Source organism: Lepisma saccharinum, chromosome 1 (assembly GCF_977018435.1).
Source record: "Lepisma saccharinum chromosome 1, izLepSacc3.1, whole genome shotgun sequence".
NCBI lineage: Eukaryota > Metazoa > Arthropoda > Insecta > Zygentoma > Lepismatidae > Lepisma > Lepisma saccharinum.
In genome coordinates, this window is record NC_139229.1 from 50,871,406 (window position 1) to 50,895,816 (window position 24,411).

The 24,411-nt window shown below is 39.1% G+C and overlaps 1 protein-coding gene across 3 annotated transcripts in view; it reads left to right on the forward strand.

Annotated features, from left to right (window-relative positions):
- Positions 1-24,411, forward strand: part of LOC145995076 (uncharacterized) — a 113,666-nt gene that overhangs the window by 19,027 nt on the left and 70,228 nt on the right. For all 3 annotated transcript variants that reach the window (XM_083131612.1, XM_083131623.1, XM_083131618.1), the window contains exon 2: positions 22,520-22,963. In XM_083131612.1, coding sequence (XP_082987738.1) covers positions 22,530-22,963 — 434 coding nt within the window. In that variant the 5' untranslated portion in view covers positions 22,520-22,529. The remainder of the gene's footprint in view (positions 1-22,519; positions 22,964-24,411) is intronic.

Below are 24,411 nucleotides of genomic sequence, written 5' to 3' on the forward strand. Positions count from 1 at the left end.
TTGGTGTTTCAAGTCCACTTTATGCACAGTAAGCCTAATTGGGACTGGACCTACAGTTTAAAGTGGGATTCGAACCACTATGTGCCTCTACCGAGTATCGAACCTGGTACCCCTTACAAGGCGGTGATGCTACCATTGCACCATCGGGGAGACAGTTTCTAATGGAGTTGCAAGCTAATAGATCTAACAGAGTTTAAGATGCTGGCTACCATTCCATCCAATCCATTACCATCTCTCTGCTCCATCGTGTTTTTATTTCAATGTCCACCTTCTCCCACTTGGTCTAGGTGTACGTGGATCATTCAGAAGACATCTCTTGCTTATAGCAGATTGATAATCGCACGTTAAGCATGTTTCTTGCAAGTTTATAAATGTCTATCTCACCCTTCTTTACGCAGAATAGACGACATGCCATGTCATTCACACAATGTACGGAAGATTTTGGAGCATACAGTAAGCACGAGAACTACAGTTTGGCCATTACTATTTCATTGAGATCCCATTGATCTCCGAGGATGCGAAAATATTTTCAGTGTTTGTCTGTTGGCAAGAAGGATGCACTTACTTTTCCTTTTCCTGCAAATTCACATGGAGACTTATCATATCTCGACAAACCTTTTTAATAAGAACTGAAGCTATTTTCTTAATGTCAAGAACCCACATGGGTATTTTAGTACTATATTTCAGAAAAAAATTAACCATGATTCTTTCATGTAATCTCAAACACACAATACGCATATCTGTGTCATCTGAAGCCTCTCATTAAGCGCTTCATAACCCTCATTAGCAGTGGCAGTATTCACCAACAAATTACCATCTCTTCTTCATGTTTACTGTTGAGATTGAGCACTTTGGGGCTCCCTTCAGATATAATGTTCCATCATTTATCTCCACAGTTCGCGAAGTGCTTTAATCAAAAGATTTACAAAATGCTTTGGTTTCCTATATTTGTTAATAAGAAATGCAATTAGAGTTGTTTTATTCATTACGTGACAGGAATTTCCTTCACTTTCTGACAATCTGGGAAGATGAGATGCTCTGTGACTGATGCCCGAATTCATCCCATGTGATTATCCTTTCGGTGTTCTTTAGAGACGTCTCATTTTACGTATCAAACAGACATCGATTCTTGAACTAGTATTTCCTTCTGGGAACCAATGGACAAGGCAGAAAAACCTCACCAAAGATCAACTCCTCTTCTTTTACTCTCTGAATAACATTTTTCTGCAAGTATGTCTCTGATGCCCATGATAATGGTTCTAAGAGAAAGCCCATTTGAAGATTCCGATTCTGTGCTGTCACAATAATTCGATCAAATAGTGTCATGTCTGATAATTGACCTGCCACAACTATCCACCGCCTTCTTGGATCAATAGAGGAACAGAAAGAACTAGACTAAAATCATGTACAACCAATGTTTATGCAACTAAAAGCACATTCAGAGAACAGATACAGTAGAGTATGGATTAGTACAGGTAACAGAAAGACCCTACAGTCGCTTGAACCAATGCTCACATGATGTGCGTCGCTATAGAGCAATGTGTGTACCAATATAACAGCTCAGAAACGGACATAGTCACAGCAGTAACTCACCCCTAGTATGGTGGGTTATCTCGAACGGCCAACATCGTGTGGCATGGACTGGATGAGAGCTTGGAGGATTCCTCGCCACTCTTCACTTTGAGCAATTTCAGCTCTGGAAGAGTTGAGGGAGTTGTCATCCTACCAAGAATGCGACTGCCAAGTGTATCCCAGACATTCCCTGTGGGATTTAAGTCCAGTAATCACGGTGGCCACTCCATACTCTTATTCCCTCGTCCTCTGGCACGTTGTGCACTAACAGAACTCTGTGAGGACGAGCATTATCGCCGATGAAAAGGAAACGATCACCTATTGCATCTGCGCACGGCGTGGCAAGAGGTCTGAGGTTCTCGTCTCCATATCTGAGGACCATTCAAACTGCCATTTAGGCACGTCTATTGTAAGTCTAGGGGCTGAATCGCGACTCATCGGAGAACACCGCTCAACCCCATTCCTTATGGCCCCAATTGCGATGTTCCTCAGCCAAGTTTCTACGGATTGAAAGCTGTACGGTGATGAAACACACACCATGCGTCTATATGCATAGAGACCATCTTTAAGAAGGATATTCCAGACAGTTTGAGATGACATCTGCGCCCTATTGCTGTGAGAATGGCATGTTATAGCTTCGTTGCATTCTGTCGTCTGTTCCAATAGGTTGTTAATAAGAGGTACCTGTTGTCTCTTGCTATTGTTGATCGCGGACGGCCTTGACCTTGCCTTTGTCGCACATTTATCGTTGTTTGGATCCGAATCTACAAGTTAGAAATGGCATTTGAGACACCCCAAGGGCTACAGATACCTCTCGTTGTTTGTCCAGCTTCCATTCTTCCTATGGCTCTCCACGCCATTGATTCAGGTACATCGCACTTTAGAGGCATTGTACAACTTGCCCACGCTCCTCAATGAACTCTTACACTGTCCTTGGACAGCTACTGTCATTCTCACAGCTGCGCACTTCAGCTGTTAATTCAGAGATATCGGCATTAATGATGGGCAAATAACCAATTGACTCCAGTGATGGTGTTAAATGTCATTCACCTTTTCAATTAAATTATTAAAATATTAACATATTTTAATTAGTGTTAGTCTATTATTATAATCTTAATTATTATCATCATTATTATTAATTTAGATCAAAATTACTGTAATTGTCATTTCTAATAGTGAAAGTCAAAATATTAAAAATTATCACAACTTTCCATTTACATCAAGGTTATCTGGAAAATGGAGTGAGAATCTTGAGATTTTCTCAAGATTTTTATTTCTGAGATTTTTCTTTTAATTTTTCGACACGTGGAAACATGAATTACAATTAGACCTTTCATCTGTTTTAATTACGTAGTTCAGCGAAATCAGTTGATAAGCACCAAATCGTTTAACACGGATCTCCTTCATTATATTCCACTTAACTCCTACTGAAGCCAAGTAGTAGCGAGACCTGATATTCAACGCTGATAATTAAGGCTCGGAAGTTGAAGACCTATAAATTGACAAAAAAAGACCTAAAAATATGTCAAAATAAAGGACCTAAAATGGAAAATAGGACATATAAATGTGATCCAAATTAATTAATAACTTCAGTTTTAATTACATATTTAATGAACATGCGCGGCACATCCTTATCTGACTTGAGATCTTTGCAGGCGCGTGTTGTCTGGTCATATACACCGTGCTGAAAGCTTCAAAACAAGAGAAAGTTGCCACTTACAGCGCGACCTTCCAGACAAGTTACTGTTAAAGGACCTTGTACCGTACCTGCTTCAGTCGTCCAAAAATGTTTTTCTCTCCTTTCAGGGATGGTTCAAATGTATTTCTTTCTTTCTTTCTTTTTATTTCTTTACTACAGAAAGGATGTTCAAGAGGTGATGAACTGATGATGATTCGAATTGAGAATGGGCAATAAAATGGATGGATAACGTTGAGATGGACCTAAAAGAAATCGGTAAGGATGGGAAAGATTGGATTGATCTTGTCCCGGATAGAAACAGATGGAAGGCTTGTGTTGCTGCAGCCATGAGCCTTCGGGTTTAAGTATGCTAGAGAGTATAGTATAGTTTTAATTAGCTCTGCATTGAAATTCCGGAAGTGTCCTTTTTTTATTTCATTACAATTTTTATATACCTGCCATCTTCAAATATCAATATGGTATGCGAAATATCAACTTTATATTCGTTCTACTAATAAGAACGAATCACAATAATCACTACAATACCGAAGTGAATAAATTTTAATAAACCAGTTATGTATGGAAAAGCTACAGAATTATTCAATTGCTAATGACTGTCTTATCATATTTAGAAATCTTCGCTCGACACATAAATTTTGCCACACGAATCAGCCGAAAATGTCGACAGAATCTGTAGATGCAGCTGAAGTAAAGAAAAAAAAGTTACGTCACGAAGTATCCAGAATACGATTTTGTTCGTTTGTTTCTAAGCCCACTTTTATGCTCGGATGGGCTAATCGGGACTAAACCTACAGTTTAACGTGTAGTACGAACCAGTGTGCATTGTGCTTCCACCAGAGAAAGAGGGAGTTCAACACACGACCTCTTCATTATAATGCGACAGCGGTATGCCATTGGGGAAAAAATATACAGAAAGAACTCGCACCAAACGTGTCATTTTATCTCCACAGAAGATGCGTCCATTTTAAGAGGGTGATTGCCTGAGAAAAATTGAGACTTTCGGAAAATATCGTCAATGTTCACGGAATTAGCTGCCTTGATCCACTAATGAAACGCTGTTCAATTGAAACTACCACCTCAACTTTCTAAGAGGTACGAGCTAATGAAACTCCATTTTTGGAAGAGTAAGTCGTGGTTGATTTGTTTTATTTTCAGCCATTTTTTTGCTAATTTTGATAATGACGACGATAAGGTTCAATTGTGATTAAATGAAAGTAACGAAGGGGCGAAAACAAACACACGCTGACACTCAAAATACAAACCCTCATAAATTATTACTTTGACAGTGGTTCCAGGCGCCAGGGACTCGTTGCCCTGAAAGAATCAAGTTTCCAGGGTATGCTGCACAGGTTGCCATTATAATTTATTCGAAATGGTCACGCCATACAACCCAAGTCATCTATAAAAAATAGATGAATTATTACTGGTACGGTGATCAACTTCAATGAATTCCTTGTGTCCTAAATAATTTTGTTACCTCAAAAATTATGTTCACGTGTGTGGCTTCTCCCGCATTAGTAACATGACAGTTCAGAAAACGAATAGCAACATACTTAGCTAATAATCTCTTCAATTCTGAACAGATTTTTCAATCTTACTTGTTTATTACATATTTATGTATTTATTTGTCTCTTATGTATTTGTGGCGGAGATTAAGGCTCGTGCCTTTTCTTACACTCAACCACACACAAAATGTCATAATATAGAACATATTCATAAATTGATTCATATATAAACATTGCAAATAACGATCACACATATACATTTCAAACCAACAGCGGTAAAAATATGTAATTCAAAGAAATACATAAAACACACACACACACACACACACACACACACACACACACATATATATATATATATATATATACATATACATATATATATACACACATGTACAGTCATGGAAAAAAGTTCTTCCCCATAAGGCCTTAGTAGGAGCAAGTAAGGCAGGAGGGTAGGCAACACACATTGCATCTTTCGATGATCGGGTAATATTGCCTGTCTTAACAACACCGTGAAACGTCTTCCACGCGAAGGTTAGCGTGACAGGAAGGCAAAGAGGGTCACGTGACTATTGGTTACGTGAAGTGGTGTGCTTCCACATTGCAAAAAAAGTAGAGCTGCATCCAATATATGAAAAGGTTTTGAACTAAACGATAAATTATGATTATCTCAGTAGTAAGGTTATCAGACGTGCTAATTTAGTCGGGACAGTCCTTTACTTTGGTTCATTATACGCGTAACTTGGCGGGGGCAAAAGGGGCATTTGTCCCCCTCCAAATCAGGTTTCTGCAAACTGATAATTAAATATTAAGATTCGAAGCGTCTAAAATTTCATATATTTGAAAGATGGTTCACAAATACATACCAATTTAATACTTCGAAAGTGTGTCAGAATTGTTTACTACGCCACATCTGAGTATGGCAAATGTCTACTACAAAAGTGGGATTTCGCAAAAGAAAAATTACCTAACTCCTTTTATTCCGTAGCCGGTTTTATCTTAAAACTGAAATTAAGAATATTAGTAAACAATTTCATTGGCCACCAATGAAAAATAAATGGAATTATTGTGTTAGACACAATTCTTAAATACCGTAGCACAATCTTTTTTGAAAGTTTGAATTTTCTTAAGTCCACTTTGTGCACAGATGGACTAATGTGAAGTGCATAATGTTTAAAGTGGGATCCGAAACACTATGTGCCTTCACCTGGTATCGTACAATATATTTGTATTTATTTCTTTTGAAATATATATACATACATCAAATAGGTTGTTTAACGTTGCTACATGTCTGTGGATTAAATTCTACAATGAAACAACAGACACATGTCTTAGCGAGTATTTGAACCCATAGCGTCAGGTTTCATAGTATATAAGCTTCTGTTCCATGTTTATGGTTTCCTCTCCGCAATACAAATACTAGCAGTTCCCATAACTTTCCTTTCCATAGCCTTACAACGTTTGCATATCATATCACCCACAATTGATTCTTTCGTTTCGAACACAATCTCAGATGACGCAGTGGGAGCGTCGGTCGTCGCCTTGTAATCAAGGGGTCCAGGGTTCGATACCGGTGGAGCAGCGGCGGCTCGTGACTTTTCAAAGATGCGTGCTACAACTGATGCTTTTTTTCATGTACTTATAATGACCTCCCCCCCCTCCCCCACACACACACATACGTGCTGGCTCTGTGGCCGCGTACGTTAAGTGGTCGACTTTCGATCTCGCCATCGAAGTTCCGGGTTGGAATCTCGGCCCGGGTATGGGTATTCTTTGTGAATGACCCTTCATTAATTTCATCATATCATCTCTCATCCTAATCGTCGCGATTAAACAAAATAGATAGAAAAGCGTCGCAAAAGTACACACATACGAAGTGTGAATTGACAGTGAAAAATGTTTTGTTTTACTCATCAACAAAGAAAATAAAATAAGAAAGCTTCCATGCACTTACTCACCTATCGCCTGAAGGTTAATTCCATTCTTCTGTTCTTCCTTGAGCAAAATTTTTCTATCACCTCATCGTTGAAGTCACTCATATTTGTCACCAGCCTCTTCTCAATTGATAGCATAGCAAGGGCAGTCAAGCGGTCCTGGGCCATTGTATTTCTTAGAAAAGTCTTGATTCTTTTCAGGGAAGAGAAGCATCGTTCAGGTTCGGCAGTTGTCATCGGCGTTGTGGCTACAATTCTTAGTAAAATGGTAATTTGGGAAAATGTATTTTCCAAATTATTCTTTAGAATCACGTTCAAAAGAGGGATGGCTCCTTCTACAGAACGGAAGTCATCTCGTTCGTACAGTACGGAGAGTTCAGTATGCAACTTCCTTTTGTTAAGGACTGGATAACTTCGGACTGCTATGTCCAATTCGCGTTCTGGAAAGTCATTCGTGTATTCCGGGAATCTTGAAGAGTTAAGCAATTGCGCAGAATCCAAATGATTTGAGAATTCAAATCTGTGTGAAGCTTCGGTGGTGATGCGATCGCACACTTCTTTTGCATCTGATGTCAGATCTGATTCACGACGCCGTCGCTTATTTGCTTGGGTGGTTTCCGATTCTCTTGGTAAGGAGTCTACATTATCTCGTACCTTTTGGATGGCGCTCTTGAAAGCAGCAGTGGCATTTTTTACTTTTACTGTGTCGGTCTGCCTTGCTTGCAATTGATTGTACAGTATATCGACATGCGGCATAATTCTGTGAAAGAACGAAAGCCAGAATACAAATTCGCGATCCTCCAGACTGTGACGCAGGCCTCGCGCTTCTTGAATGGTTGTGCATGACGCTGAATTTTTCAAGTCATGCAAACAGTTTGCAAGTTCTTCTTGATATTCGTACACAACATTTACCGTACGCGACTTAAAATTCCACCGTGTTCTTGAGCCAGAAGGAATACGACGTGCAACCACTGTTTCCAATGACAAGAGTCGCTGGGGTGAGCGTGAAAAGAACGTTGGAAATGCTGACAAGCTGCAAAAAAACACCCTAGCTGATTGATTTTGGGAAGCAGCTCGCTCCATTATTAAATTCAATTGGTGCGCATAACAGTGAATGTAATGAGCAAGTGGAAAGTGTTCTTTGATGCGAGATTGAACTCCATTTTTCTCTCCTCATCACCGAAGCTCCATCAAATGTTTGGGCAATTATTTTATCCGGTTGCTCACCAAATAAACTATTCATTTCTTTCATGATGCAACGGGAAATTGCCTCTGCGTCCTGTCCGTCCGGATTAAGGAAGTTCCAGAATCTTTTGTGTACAACCCCCTTAAGTTCGTACCTGTATATGAGAACCAACTGCAACTGATCGGATACGTCTGTGGTTTCATCACACATCAATGCCACAAATTTTGCTTCCGACATTTCTTTTACAATTTTCTCCTGGCACACCTCAAGCATACAGTCTAATAATTCATTTTGGATGGTTTTCGAGGTGCCTTTAAATACAGTGCTGTTGTCGAGATGTTCTTTAACAGCGTTGTCTAAACTGCTGACAAAATCAACGAGCCCCAAAAATACCCCAGGGTTTGCGGAGGAATCTGTTTCATCGTGGCCACGCAGGGCCAACTCAAAAGCTCCACAGAACTTGATGCAGTCTATGATTTTTGACAAGACGTAGCGATTTTTTTCAACTCGTTCATTATGCTTTTGAAGCGATTCTAGATAAGCGCTGCTTAACTGCGTTGCTATGTTGACAGTTCCGAGAGAGACAAAATTTAACTCATTATTCATGTGCTTTTTGCTTTCACTGTGCTTTCTCATATATTCACTTAAATGTCCTAGATCTTTTACCCCTCCTTTAGACCACGAATCATTACTTCCAAAAAGTATGCAAGGAAAACAGAATAATGCTTTTCGAATTTGACACCCACAAAGCCATGGTTCAGTATCGTACAGTTTTCTATTAAATCGCCTTTTATACGTAGCGTTCTTACCTCCCTTTGCATTTTGCGATAGATCCAAATCTGGCAACGGCCGTCCTAGCGCTTTTATTTCCAACTTTTCTTCAAGTGTTCTTGAAGAGAAAGGTCGCTGCAACAAAGAATCCACCGAATTCATCATTATAACACACACTCACTTTCACTTCTAACAACGACAACAAAAAGCTAATCCTTAACAACAATGACCACCACTTCACGCGCCACGCGATTTTAACACAATGAACCGCGCGGAAAATTTTTGGGTCTGGAAGCCGGTGAAAAAAACGGTACTCTGCAAGTTTGTTTCTGGACGATTGAAGTGCTACATAAGCATAAGGAAATATATTTCTAGCATTTTAAAACAGGTAATTTAGATAAAATATAAAATTAAAATTTCCTAAACATAAATTACATAGCAGAATCCACTTTCGGAAGCAAAAAAGGCACGGACTATAGTTTCAGAGTTGCAATCTTTACAACTTACCACCGAAATAGATAAAAGGCTAAGGGGTAGTGTCAATTCGCGTTCCAACTTTTTGCAGGTGCTGCTAATGTATATGACATGTTACAAACATTGCATAAGTCTACACTTACAACGAGAGAACGTTTGAAAGTGACATTAATAAACGTTGTTCTGACAGAGGCAATAGGTTGTCGTAGACTTTCTTCTTATCCTGAGATGGCACACTTACCGTGCTGACTCTGCCTGTAGCACGCTAGCAGACGATTTTACTCGAGACGAGGCCCTATCCCCCGTACGAATCGAGGAGTGGGGGTGTACAGTATTCATGCGCGGAGGGATGAAAAAGGGGCGAAAACGTGCTGTTGAGATTCTAGCACGGTGAGGTATTCCTTATAGCTCCAACAGCGCGAGGGAAATACGTGGCGCCGCTGTTAAATGTTGAGGCGTTTCATGAGAAGTTTCAATTCACTTTAGGGCTTCATTAAACTTCTTGCATCTGTGAGATTTACTTTTTTCTTCTTTTCATTTTAACAAATTTAGCAACGTGCTATAGCACGGTAGCACGTATTAAGCAGCCGCCGCTGCGGTGGAGGCACATACTGGTTCTGATCCCACTTTATACTATAGGTCCAGTTCCGATTAGCCTAACTGGACATAAAGTGGACTTAAGACCAACCAACCAACACAATCCTGTTATTGATCATGTTTTCAAATCCAGAACGTTCGTCACGAATAACAAGCAGGAAGGCAATGTGAAATAATCGAATAGAAACAGAACTTAAAACCTGCAACTGCTAGATTGGATTGAGTCGAGGATATAGCACGCATTTCGGAACGATGAAAGATACGAAAGTTGAACGACCTCGATACACATCCACTTTTCCTCCCCTCAATGGGAAGATATTCTGCTTGCATACAAGCCTTGACGTAGGAGTGCCCTGAGGCAACTTCAAGGCCACGACGAGAAAGTGTTCTACATGCAATGAAGGGATCCAAACAATCCAGCGCAGACCTAGGGAAAATGGCATGTCGTGATTGGGGTGGTAGAATTTGGGAAGAAGCTTTTGGGAACGCTTTTCGACGGAAGAACACAATAATGATAAATATCAAGAGTGTAATTGAAGCAATAGCCTCAAAAGAATTGAAAAATCCATTTGCATGGAACAAACAGGAAATTATTAAATCTTACGAAATAGGTGAAAATTTTAGTAACCATGGCAAGGGCTCTTTCCATGCATTTTAATAATTTTATGTCAGTTCCATACATCTTTAGTTTGATAGTAGTTATAAGTAGTAATGCTGGCGGATTAATAGAACCATTGCTACATTGTCTGTGATTCGGACCCAGGACGTTTAGCTTTAGAACGTTATTTCCTTATGCATGAAGAATTTATAGTGAATGAAAGTGTTTGTATATATTGCGTTTCATTTATTCCTCTATGGGGTAATCGCGCAGAAATAAATTACGATGATTCGATTAAATTATTGAAAGGACACTCACAAATAGACATCTGTGCGCACACCAGGACTCAAATCGGGGACGGTCGGTGGAAATATCGGGGAGGATTGAGATGCAGAATTAACACGTGGAAGAGAAACACGTTGAAACATCTGGTCGACGTTGTAGACAACATATGGGAAGTTATCCTTGCACTCTGGATATGTGTGTATTAAGGGATGCAAAGATGACGTTCGATAATGGTGAGAAAGCAATTTGAGGAAAATGTGCCTTGCTGCATATGGCACTGCCGAGGAACATTTGGCAGGCACTCATGGATATGCTTTTTTCTGGATATTGATTCTTCGAAATAATATTGATACGACGATTCAGCAACTTGAGAATCAAAAGCAAAGACAATCGTGATGCAGCAGTCAGCGGAGCACACTACGAAGCCAGAGGTCAACGGTTCAAACTACGCAAGGCTCTGATTTGTCCCATCAATTCCGCGTTCATTTTCATCGTCGGAATTTACTCAATAGGTATGAAAGTGACATAGAATGTCCGAAATAGAAAGACAGAATAAAAACAAAAGCATGGATCCACTCTGAATGTCTGGATTTACGTTAGGTCTATTAAAATTCACCTACACTGACGCAATACGTTTTTGACCTTGGGCAGACGGTAGACCATTTTCATCAAATATTTGAAATATATATTTTCTGTAACGCATGATGTCTGTATTATTATCATTGTTGGAAGCCATAAGTAGTTTCACCACTATTCGGTTGTTTACAAATTGTTTCGGATAAAGATAAAAATGTCCGCTTTCACACAACAAAATCCTAAATATAAATTCAGAATTGTTCATGATAGAGTGTATGATTTAATTTCAAACCTATTTCCAATGGAATATTATAAATAATAATAATAATTTATGAAAATATGCGCTACGTATAGTAATCACCATGGTGGAAACTAATTGATCCTAGTTAGGACAATTTTTGTAAGGAATTTGTCCACGGGGAGGTGTCAACCTTTTTCAAATACTGATGGTAGAAAATTACCTATGCAAAACTCCGTAGATTCTGAGTTAAAATATATGTTATATTACTAATGATGAGGCATGCTAATTTTTTAACTTCCAAAGTCAATACATTTAAATAATAAAATTTCAATCGTTGTTTTAATTTGGAAGAGGAATGAAAGATTTTTTTGTTTAAATTATATTTAGTCGCATTACTTTCCCCCTCTTCGTGAGGTTATAATAATGATTTTTAATTTTGAGGAATATGCCATTACAGAATTCCAGATACTGTATTATCTTGGGTTCAAGTTCAAAGTACTAAATCACAAATCACTTTTCAGAACCAACATATGGTGATTAATTTTTTAAAGAAAATTTTGGTGCACATGAAACTTAAAAAAGCAATGGATTTTTCTCCTTTTACTTCTCTCTTCTACTTTTTGAAGTCTGTATTCTCCTACAGGTGAAGAGTTTTTTTTTTAAAAAAAAAAAGAACAAACATACTTTACATGTAACTATGAAAAGCATTAAGCATGGAACTTAATTTTTGTTTGACACCACAATACGTGGGAAAAATAAATGTAAACGATGCAGAACTGATGCAAATAGGATAAACAAAACATTGTTATATCTTACAATCAAAATAGAAGATTTGAAGAGTATCGAATTTGTAGTGCTAAATGAATACAAAATATAAAAAAAACTTGGTATCTTATATACACATTTAAAGCTAAGTCAAATGCATAAATCATATATCAACTAATAGTGAGTCCAATTGCCGTCTCGCTCAATGACTTCTCGAAGCCGGGAAGGAACAGACGCAACAAGGCGGTGGCAAATATTTGGTCTATTCTGAAATGTGGACCATACATTCTGCACGTGGCGAATGAGTTGTTCTTCAGTTGTTGTGGACCCATGTTCCAGTCAGCCACCATTAAACCCCACAAGTTCTCGATTGGATTCAGGTCAGGTGATTTAGCAGGCCACTGAATTCTAACGAAATCATCTACATCTTCAAACCAGTTTCGAACTACGTTTGAATTGTGAACTCCACTGTTATCCATTACACACAGCATTTGTGTTGGTTCTGGATATGCGATGCGAAGATTAGTGTGCATATCTGACAGCACATCAGAAAATTCATTTGCATCCATTCTGGGCGAAACTCTTATTAGGTTGCCAACAAACGCGGACGTCATCCAACCGAAGAACGCAACACTGATGCGTCCACTTCGTCGCAAAGGCACTATATGTTCGGGCTCATACCGCGTATTGCAAGGTCGCCACACGTGCAATGCTCCATTGTCACCCGAACAGAACACTTTTTCGTCTGTCCATACCACACTGTCCCAGAATTCGGCAGGTTCGTTTACGTAACGACGTGCGAATTCCAGCCTTCTGTTTTTGTGTTCATCGGTCAATGCAGTTTTTTGTGCAGGTCGATAGTGATGCCTACCACTTTCATGCAGCCGATTCCTCGTTGTTCGGGAAGAACATGGCAGCTGCAGTTGTCGGTGGATCCTACTTGCAGGAGTCAATGGCTGAGCTGCGGACAACTCGACAATCGCATCATCCTGCTCACGAGATGTAGCCCGGGGACGACCATTTCGCCGACGATCGCGAACACCATCAAATCCTTCCTCCTGGTATCGTTGAATCCACTTGGAAGCTGACTTCCTGTCTATTCCAAGGGCACGACTAATCTCTCTTGCACTCTTGCCGCACTTCCACATCCCAATTATTTGTCCTCTCAGGAAAATATCTTCTACTGGTGACATAGTACGTAGAAGTAACTCCTACCCTCCTAGCAAGAAGACTTCCAGAACCTGTCTAAACATACGTGCAGTTTGATAAAAAACCTGTTTTCCTCCTTATTTCGTACGTCATTGATAACAGGAACACGTGCCCTCGTCTGCTAACACTGGTTTGGTAATAGACGTATAGATTATTTTCGTGCTTTCCATGAGCAGACTTCAGCTGCCACACTTCGGTTCAGTGACCTTCGCCCGTAGTTAGCAAAAGTGAATGACTCACGAGATACCTGTTGCCTGCGAGCTTAACAAGAACAGAGATTTCGTTTAGTTTGCTGTAAGTATTGTTTCATCTGCAGTTATATCAGTTAACGTTCGAATAGTTTCCTAATGGTTACGTTAGTTATACCCTATAAATTAGTTCCCCAGAGAGAGTTTTCTATTTATTTGCATGGGGGGATTTTTATACAGCCTGCATATATTACTCGTATTTTTTCCTGAAACAAGAAGAAATTCGAAGACGCAAAAAGAGTCGCATGAGAGTAGTTAGCAAAAAGGAAGAAAAAAGACGAAAATGTAAATGATGAATTAAATTATAGTAGAGATCGAGTGAATAACATTTGATCAGGTGGCCTCCTGGTTAACATAGTGATAACGTCGTCCCCTTGTAATCAAGGGATCCCGGGTTAGATACACAGTGGAGGCACGTAGTGGTTCGTATCCCACTTTAACCTGAAAGTCCAGTCCCGATTATCCTTTCTTTGCATAAAGTAGACTTAAAACAACAAATCAATCAATCAATCAAAAAATCGACTCTATAGCATCTAACCAACACAATTATGAATCGCAAAATATTTTCTCAGGTCCATTTTAATTAAACATGTATGATAAAATAACAGAAGCAGAGGAAAGAGAAAGCCAAGCTAACACGGATGTCTTCTTCAGAATTTCAAATTTCCTTACATAAGGTTCTGGGTTTGAGTCCCGGGCAGTCATGACTATCTTGTTCCTTCCCTTTATCTGCTTTATTTCATCATAAATCGTAGTTATCATTTACCTACAGAGGAAGACTAATGACAATAATAGTCAATACAAAGCCAATAACAAACAATAAACTCGATTAAGGAGGTGTCAAGAAGAAACTGGATTTGGCGGTGTCTCCGTTTCTCGGTTTCTCGAATTGAAAAGTGCTCTCCCGTTGTCGCTCTCGACTTGTTAAATATAGAAATCGAAAACAAATGTGAAGATACATATATTTCGTATATTCGGGTTTTCTAGGAGATTTCGTGACTAAATAAGTACTCTTCGATCATATTTATTTTTATTATTTTGGTTACGTAACATCACTTTTCTTCCCCGTTCGCTGATCGCGACGGTAAGGACGAGTGGCAGCCCATTACATGAAATCGATGACAAAATACGCAAACACCCGTGACGGCACTGAAATCGGGAACTTTGGTACTAGATCGAATTTCGACTACTTGATGAGCTTTCCCACGGAGCCTGCTTAATGATGTTTGTGTCAGGTAATTCGCAATCACTGTCAAAATCCCACATTCATTATCATTTGTTTCACCATTTACCCTATTGTTGTGATTAACCTGAAGTGAAAGAATTAGTTGAAAGTCAAACATGCACGATTGAATGTCTCTGATGTTACTTCGTGCCGAATAATATGACGTGATTTAATTATATGAATATATTAATGATAATATGCTTGATCATTCCATTGATTGATCCTAATTTCCTGTCCCCGTGGCGGAGTGGTTAGGACATCGCACTACGACGGCATGGGTCCCTGGTTCGAATCTCGGCTTACGCATGGGTGTTCTTGGTGAGTGTCTCTTCATTAATTTCACCATATCATCATTCATCACCCATCTTCATCGTCGCGATTTAACAAAAATTAAAAAATAGCGACACTAAATAACAAACATTCAATCAAATCGAACATCTCCGCCGATTTAATTCTATACCGTACTAAATTCCCACGTTATTACTGCATCTTACTTCATTTTACAACACCTCAATTGTTTTCCGATTCGATAACAATTGGAATGTTATTTGGTGCGCGATTGTCTATTGTTTCGATGTTTGAATGTTTTAATTAACGTCGCATTAATTAGCATTAGACCAATCGTGGTAGAAGGAAGCGAGAGCACAAAGGAAGGAGAAAGGACAAATTAGAGACCACGGCTCTCTTTAAATGTAGCATCCGTAAATGCGACTGAAGTGACTGTAGAATATTATAGATAAAATTGTTTCGCTTTTTCCCTTTTATTGCTGTTTTATTTATTTTACTTCGCTTTTCTTCTACCAATCGCGTTTATCTTGTCGGTGAAGAGGAAATTATATACTCGTGAAATGGACAATGGGACAAAAAAATCTATGCCTCTCGCAAGGTTCGAACCTATGACTACAAAATATTGTCTTATGTTAAAATTTACGGCTAAATTTGGTTTGTCGCGTAGCAATTTTCGCCCGTCTCTTTCTCAAAGGATTCCATTGTCTCTCCGACGTCGTAGTGGTAACGTTTTGGCCATGTAATCAAAGCTTTCCGAATTCAATACCGGATAGAGGAACATTTGGTTCGGATCCCACTTTAATCTGTAGGTCCAGTGCATAAACTGGACTTAAATAATTAGTGTGTGCCATGTGGTCTGTGATGACAACAATCATTTCAGTGAACCTTCTTGACAATAACTACTATCACTCGAAAGAATATTTCCTTACGAGTAGCTGTTGTTAAGAAACAAGTTCCTGAAATTTTCTTCTGGAGGCCTCGTAGCACCCAACTGTTTGTTGTGGCTGGGGCACGAGTCATGTGACTCATGCTATCAAAGTTCAATCCTTCCCGAGAACTCAGAATCACCAGGCAAACTTAAGCGAATATTTTGTTATTTGGGTTGCATAAACAACAGGCTTTAAGACGTTACGAAATTCTACGTCCCGTGGCCCAGGTATTTTTTTCTAAGACTGTACACACACTCATACATAGGTTGATATACATAACAGGCCACTACAAATATTTATTAAAAATGTACTAATTTGACAAAACAAAAAAAAATAACTCATATGAGTGATATTTTGTCCAAATAGCCTCTCATTAGCCTAGGAATACTTCATGGACATTAAACAAAGAATTGGTTTCCCGTGTGTGTTTCAAATCATTCCTAATAAGACGTTCATTTTAATCCAAACATGCAGTGGTGGCGATTAGGAGGAGTGGGAAGTGGGGGATGCAGTTCCCCCTCCACATTTTGCCACTTTTTGGCCCCGTACTATGGCCTCTTTATGCTAAGCCTTTTCTACCAAGAAAAAGTATATTGTCCTTGCCCTTCAAATGTTGGCACCCAATCGCCGCTATTACAAACATTCAGATAGATTTGTCAGTTGTAACCTTGTAAGCTAAGAAAAGTGACCCCCAAGGAGTAAGAAAACTCTTTCAATCAAAAACTCATACGATGAAAATACTATGCTCAGGAACATGGCGTGAACTTCACGATTGTCTACCATCGCACTTTTTATCACTGTCGCGTCGGCTCCCGTGGCGGAGTGGTTAGCACATCACGCTACGACGCCAGGGGTTCTGGGTTCGAATCCCGGTGTGGGCATGTAGGTTTGCGAGTGGCCATTCATCAATTTCATCATGTCATCACTCATCCCCATCTTCGCAAATTAGCCAAAAGTGGCACAAAATCGAAGTAAAATAAAGCAAATCAATCAATCAATTAAATCAATCTATCACTGTCGCCGAATACATAAAATCAAGTATATGCCTTGTATTTGCAACACAAGCTTAAACCTAATTCACATTTATTTCACTGTATTAACATGCATGAAGTAATGTGATTAAAATGTATAGCTGCACATGGTAAACCCTTCCTTGAAATAATTGTGTCCATCAGAGACAAAGATGGGAGGATATATTAGAAAAGAATAAAGAGGAAAACAGGAAAAGGAAAGGGAAAAGAAGTAAGAGGAGAATCGGGAGTGTAAGAGAGAGGGGGATACATACGTCTTACATACACATATATACTATATATGGACTTACATTTATACTGCCCACCCTAATCTATCAATATGGCGCTTCTGCCCACCCGGTAGAAAATTTCTGGCGCCGCCCCTGCTGCAAAGTTAATGCATCAAAGTTAAAAACATTTTTCACGGCCACAAGGAACTAATATATACATATATACGTGGTTTGGTTCAAGAAGAAACTTCATTGCTATACGCAGAGACTATTAAATGCTGTTAACAAGAGTAAAATTATGGTGTTTTACTTTGAACTCTTTGTGGGAATCAGGATCACTCAAGGATTATTTTATGGGCAAATGTTAGTGATTTCCTATATCGAACACTATTATATTCTTATTTTCAAATACATAAATCCATGTACATATATTATTACTCAATGACAGTTACTGATACAGTGTATATATTTTGATTAACTTCAAGTTTTCTAATGAAATATTTACTGTGATAATTGACATATATTATAAATAAAAACGACAGCGATATTTACATGATACACTAAAGTAAGAGACGGTGAAATTTACATCGACAATATGACATATGTGTGCAAGTGTAACTCTGATGAGTATCACAAATGATGCTGCTTTTGTAAATTTTCAAAATTCTGTATTCAATAGTGTTGTGTAGTGTCAGTGTTTACAGGATTGATTACATACTACCTCGCTAGTGTGTTACTGTGCCACAAACCTTTTAACTACGCAAAATTCGGATTGAACAATGACCTTATAATTGTGTCACGTCGTGTGTGTTTACATATTTTATGCATGGACAGTCATAACGTCAACGTGTGTGACGTAAGACTCTCAATCATTGCATACATGAGTCAGCATAACAAACTCGCATGTCATACGCTGACAAGTATTGTTTATTTATTGTTTATTTTTCTCCATTCCTTTTCCTTATTCAAGAACTATATTGATCAAATTACATATTTTCGGTTATTGTATGTTAATTCAATAATATTGAGACTATATTTTATAATAATAAAAATCTCTCCATGGAAAGGGTCGGTATGGAATACAACTTTAAATCTTTCATCTTTAAGTGAAAAAGAGGAGCGTATCGTACCCAAGGTATTGGGTAAGAAGTATAAAGTCTTAGCATAGCAGGAACCAGAGAAAGGAATGCGGAATATGCAATTAGGCAAACGTTAGGTGAGTGACTGGGGAGACGAGGAGGCTTTGAGAGTTGGAATTGTCAGGTGTGATCAGTTGACGAGAATACGAGAGAGATTAAGGTCTGCGGATTGTGAGAGAGGAGCAAAGTGGAGAACGATTATTGGACGATGGTGTGTGATTGAATCGATGTCTGACAAGGAGGTCAGACAAGTGACATTTGAGAGGACAAGTACAGGAATAATCTTCCATCTATTTGTAAGGCAAGTAATATCCTTTTCTAAACCAATCTATATCGGTTCAGTCATGGAGAGTATAAATGGTGTCCTGTAAAATGCGCCCAGCGTAAATAGCGCCCAGTACGGTCCCTACCTGTCAATTAATCATATTTTTCAAATAAAACTGACTCCCATCACACTTTATCCACACTTTCCTTCGTTTGCCTTCCATACTTAACCCTGTCCTTATTAACGCACACACTGAATTTTCTGCTTCTGTCTTCATACATTCGATCACGTCTTTAATTTTTTAGGATTCGGCTTTCCCAGCATATTATTAATTTTTTGTGCCAGCCTTCTACAGCGTTGGTGGTTCGATGGCGCTGTCTGTAGCAACTCCAAAGACTGACCGGGACTTCACAATTTTCTAACCATCTCTCCACAAAATAGTCGAAAAACTCAGAAAGCTTGGCGACTGTAGGTGCTTGGAAATGTACGCTCGAGCCAGCCATGAAAGACAATATCAGGCCGAAGGAACGCCAGCGCAGCAATGCAATCTTACTTCTTCATTTTCCATGTATTCGCGAGTAAGTCTCAATTCTTGCACTTTTCTCCACAGACATTTTTTCATGTGGAGATGGCATCCATGTACTTCAACCGATGGAAACACAACTTTTAGTGCAGAAATCGCTGCTGGTTCACAATCAGCGGTCACATTTTTAGGATTCCATTATTTAATATGTTCAAGTACATTACGAAAAAGACATATGTATGTCTCTTTTTTACTTTTGATTTGTAAGAATGCAAGGGCCACTGAATAGATGTTTGTTTCACTCTTTGAACAACTTCCAAAGTCTGCATGGATCGTGTATATTTGAGAAAATTGCTTGTTAAATTTTAAAGGTCCCATCCATAAAAAAAAGTCATGTTTACTGAGGTGGAATGTGACTCATGGGGAGCAGGTGGGCCGTGACTTATGGTGACCAAGTAGTCGCTAGGAATGAATACCTAAACTGGTCGCGATTTACACAGATTTTTGTATGGGCGCGATTTTCATATATTCTAAAACCCATATCTAACCTAAGTTAATTTCTATTGCCATTCCTTTAATTGTAACCTCTTGCATTTATCACATTTAGGCCAAGCGAGTGATAACCATTTGAAAGATGAATGAGGAATAGCTACATCACCCAATACAATCTAGAGGTTCTTGGTTCGATTCCAAACTCAGCACGGGAGTTGCGTTACGATACACACATACATACAGTACATACATAGGTGATCGGAGATGAACTCCCTGCCAAGACGTAAACCCATAAAACTTTCTTAAAATATGCAAACTTTTCTAAAAGCTGAAGCTGTAAAAGGGGTATTCATCACACGTAAGGACAACACATAACCCCACAGATGATTATAATGGCTGTGGAACCAGACGCCAGTTTTTCTTGGGAAAAGTAAGCCGTAATTTTTCCTTCTAAGCGGTCAACTGACCTTTGAACTTCCCTTTAGGCGCCCTACAGATATCACCTTGTAATTAAATGGTCCTGGTTCAACAGCAGGTGAAAGAACTTGCCAGTGAGAAGTACTGTAATATTCCAATTTATAGTGTAGCATTACTCCCTATTATCGCATTAAAATAAAGAAAGAAATTTTAGAGGACATCCGGTTCAAAGAAAAGCATTACGTAAAATAAGTCTTGAAGTTTTATGCTGCTGAATGATGTTGATTGTTTCGAGATATCGTTGTGGGGATGTTATCAAGTTTTCGGGGCTGATGATAAGAATGGAGCTAGCTCTCCAAAGCCTACTTATTTAGCCTGGTCGACATCCTGGAAAAATTCTATTTTTATTCAATTTTTGTCGCATTTTTATTTCTTGAGTTAATAGCGATATTGAGAATAAATAATGATTAGATTAAGTAGATAACACTACAACAACAACACAGCCATGCGTTGCCCAGGATTCGAACCTAAAACTTCCCTTCCCCAATTTCAAAATGTCAAATTCTTGCTTGCAGGCATTAAAAGCATGTTCCTTACAAGTAGTTCACTATATGTATGCCTGCAGTCATACTGACTGACATACTAACTGAAAAAATGCATTTTCAAAGCTGGAAATTCATGAGGGCTTTACTGTTTGAACTTAAGGAACTTTGTTATCGACACTACTTAAAATCAAGAAATGTGAAGTTGAATTACTGTTATGTAATTTTTGCAAATCATAAACGCAAGAACTAAAATTTTAGAAAAATGTCTGGTTTCAATTTTGCATTGATATTCCATGTAGAAGAGGGGATAATGTAACTGGCAGGCATATGAATAGCATTTTACCTTGCAGGTACGGTATGCTTTCGTAAGTGGCAGGTTGTAAGTTTCCATATGGGTACAATCGTTCTAAATTGCTGCCAATGGCTTTCGGGTGATTAAAGATGCTAGACTGTTCAGTTATATTTTATCGCTATTCCGATATGTCACAATTTTGAATTTAAAATTTTATACATACCGTTAATAATTACACGACTAATAAAATCACAACAGAAATGCGTGTATAATAAACGTAAATATGTTGTAAACATGTTTATCTGGGGACCTCTCAATTCCTTCTTTTTTTAAACATTTCTTGCCACTTCTATTGTTGAATCCGAAAGCTGCGCACAGAGGCATAGTTTGTTATTTATTATCTATTCGCAGTGTCACTGCAATGTACAGATAGTAGTGTGCACTATAAACGAACATTCCACTCTCAAATCCCCTCTTCCACCACTGTATCAGCTGTAACTGTGGCACATCCCAAGATAGCGGGTTTACCTCACCCCCTTCCCCTCACGGCTTCATTCCCCTCGTCCAGAAAACACGCTTGCGCTCTGTCTATTCATTCTATACTCTAAGAATTCAATCAATCAAGCAATAACTTTAAATAAAATATGAAAACGGTCAATTTGACCGCTTTGTAAGGTCTGCACTCATGGAAGCATTTTGGGAGAGGAGAAAAGAAGGGACATTTTCCACCAAGATTGATACATTTTTTGTAATTTTATCGTATTGCTTTGCACTGTTGACGGATCACGACTATGATGATGGTGAAGAGACACTTCACAAAGTAGCAACCAAGGCCGGTAGGACCCAAACCCGGAACTTTTTGTTGTGAGATCTTGTTCTTGAGTTCACCACTGAACAATAAGGCCATTCCCCAAGATTTATAAAACTCTTATTGATTGATTTGCTTTATTTCGCTTCGCTTTTGTGCCACTTTTGGCTGCGAAGATGGGGTGAGTGATGATGTGATGAATGGACACTCACAAACATCCATGCCCAGGTCAGGATTCGTACCCAGGACCCCTGGCGTCGTAGAGCTATGTGCTAACTACTCTGCCACGGGAGCCAGCTATAAAACTATTAGGTCGTCAGTTAACGTGAGGGTAAAAGTTGCCCCCCACACCCCCCATTAGATGTTTAGAATTAAGCACTCGCCCTAGAACATTACAAATACTCCAAAAAAAAGTTGCAGTAGCACATAGTACTCGCAACGATGTAATGCAGCATGCTCGAGGAATGGAGCACAATGATGACAAAGCATATTCTCTGTCTACAGCATCTATTAGTATTTTGTATTCATAAAATGAAACTGTTCTGAACATGAAAAAGTGAGTAGAAATATATATCAATGATATATACTGTGCTTTTTAAAAAAAATTTGTCACTTATTCACATTATTCTTCTTAATCACCGTACAATTCTGGCTTTAGGAAAATAATAGTAGTTACCATTTTTTCTCTTCCAGGTACAATAGGATGTCCATGTGTGCAAAAGTTCTCCACAAGCCATTCCTCCTTTTTTCATCCATCGGTTTCATGATTGTCTTGTTCCACTTAAGTGCCGGGCCACAGCTGTACACTCCAATGGTTGAGGATGTGGAGATCATCACTCGAAAAGTCTCGTTCTTCCGGCGTGCAAATTGTACATCAAATGGGGAAGCCAAAGATAGACCTCTTGCGCAAAACACAACGAGAACAGAAGTTAAGAGTGAGAACTTCAGCGAACATTGTGAAGAAGAGAGGGTAGTCAGTGAAAAAGTGTTGAAGAGCAAGGACGAGCTGCAACGCAAAACGAAGAAGGAAGCTTCAGTGCTGATTTCATACCCGACGAAGAGTCTCAGGTTCCCGGCTTCTTTGAAAAAAAAGGATCCGTCTAAATGGACAAGCAGGGAACAAATGTGGATGAATGTGTAAGTATAATCTTTTTTTTGCTACTTTAGTAGAAGTGGAAGTAGAGGGAGGGGTCGCCGGAGAGGTTGTGGCGGCAAAGAAATCAATTTATCCCAAAGCCAAGGAGCCGACCTCCGTGCCGGAGTGGTTAGCACAGCGCGTAACGTCGCAAGGGGCCTCCTATTCTTTGTGAGTGTACCTTCATCAATTTCATCATATCACTCATACTCATCGTTACGATTAGCCAAAAGTGGCAGAAAATCGACGTAAAAAAACCTCATTCAATCAATTCACGCCAAGGAGCGCCGAGTAGAATGAATAATTCATTACTAATAACTCAAATTCCGGGATCCTGATCTTTGATGCTTACACATCATTTGTCTCATCTTCTCTTCTTCTTTCATTTCGATCATTTCACGCGGGCGTAAAATACAGGGTGAGGCAAAGTCCAGCACCACCCTTGTAATTTGAAAACGGCTTGACGGAGGACGATGAAACTTCGGATATGGGTAATGGTGGTGCAGGCACACCAGTATGCATCATGGCGACCATCTAGGAAACCTCCAGATTTTGAAATGTGAAGGGGTCATGTGGCACATCATTTAAAATGTGCGTTTTCTCAGAAATACGAATATGAAGTTATTCTTCCTTTAACTTTATTTGGTGAGGATATTTTGACAGTTAAAGTTCACATTTGGCGTCCGAGAAGATGTACTGTATGTGTCGCCCTTTCTGTGCCACACAAGGACGCCAGTCCTCATGGACACGCAATGACACTGTAGGGTCCACAGAGTCACACGCTTCCTGGATCCGATGCTGGAGATCATTGATTTTGTCTTGATAAACCATGGCTTTAAGATGGTTCCAAAGGTAAAAGTCAAGGGGCGTAAGGTCCGGAGAACGAGGTGGCCACTCAGTTCAAATTTTCTGCCTTTTATCACAAAGTTTAATAGACTCGAGAATACTTTTTAAAGTTTGATTTATGCCCACTTTATGTAACTGGACCTACAGTTTAAATTTGGATTCGAACAACTTGGCAATATGCTTCAAAAGGGATCCGAACCCAAGACACCTTGTCGTTTACTTTACTTCTTATATCTAACCGTTCAGTTTACCGTGGCAATAGGAGGAATTACTGTACATAAAAACATATAATAATAACGATCTGTTGGACACTATTTTTGTAACAAAAAAATAAAAAAACTGTTATCTGGAAGATGGAAGTCAGCCCCAGTTTTTTCTGCTTATAGTACTATATATTGTTGGCATAAAACAGTGCAAATGTAGGTTAGAATTGGTTCTCTGTGAGGTGAGGTACCTGACCGAAATTCGACCCTTTGAACTGCAACTTCTGGGTCCACCACTGTCTCCACCAGTGGCACTTTTTCTCAGGAGTATTTGGAACCCAATCGTCGCCACTGGTCTCCACCTATATGATCCCATCACCTCTACTTATGGGCGTCCGGGG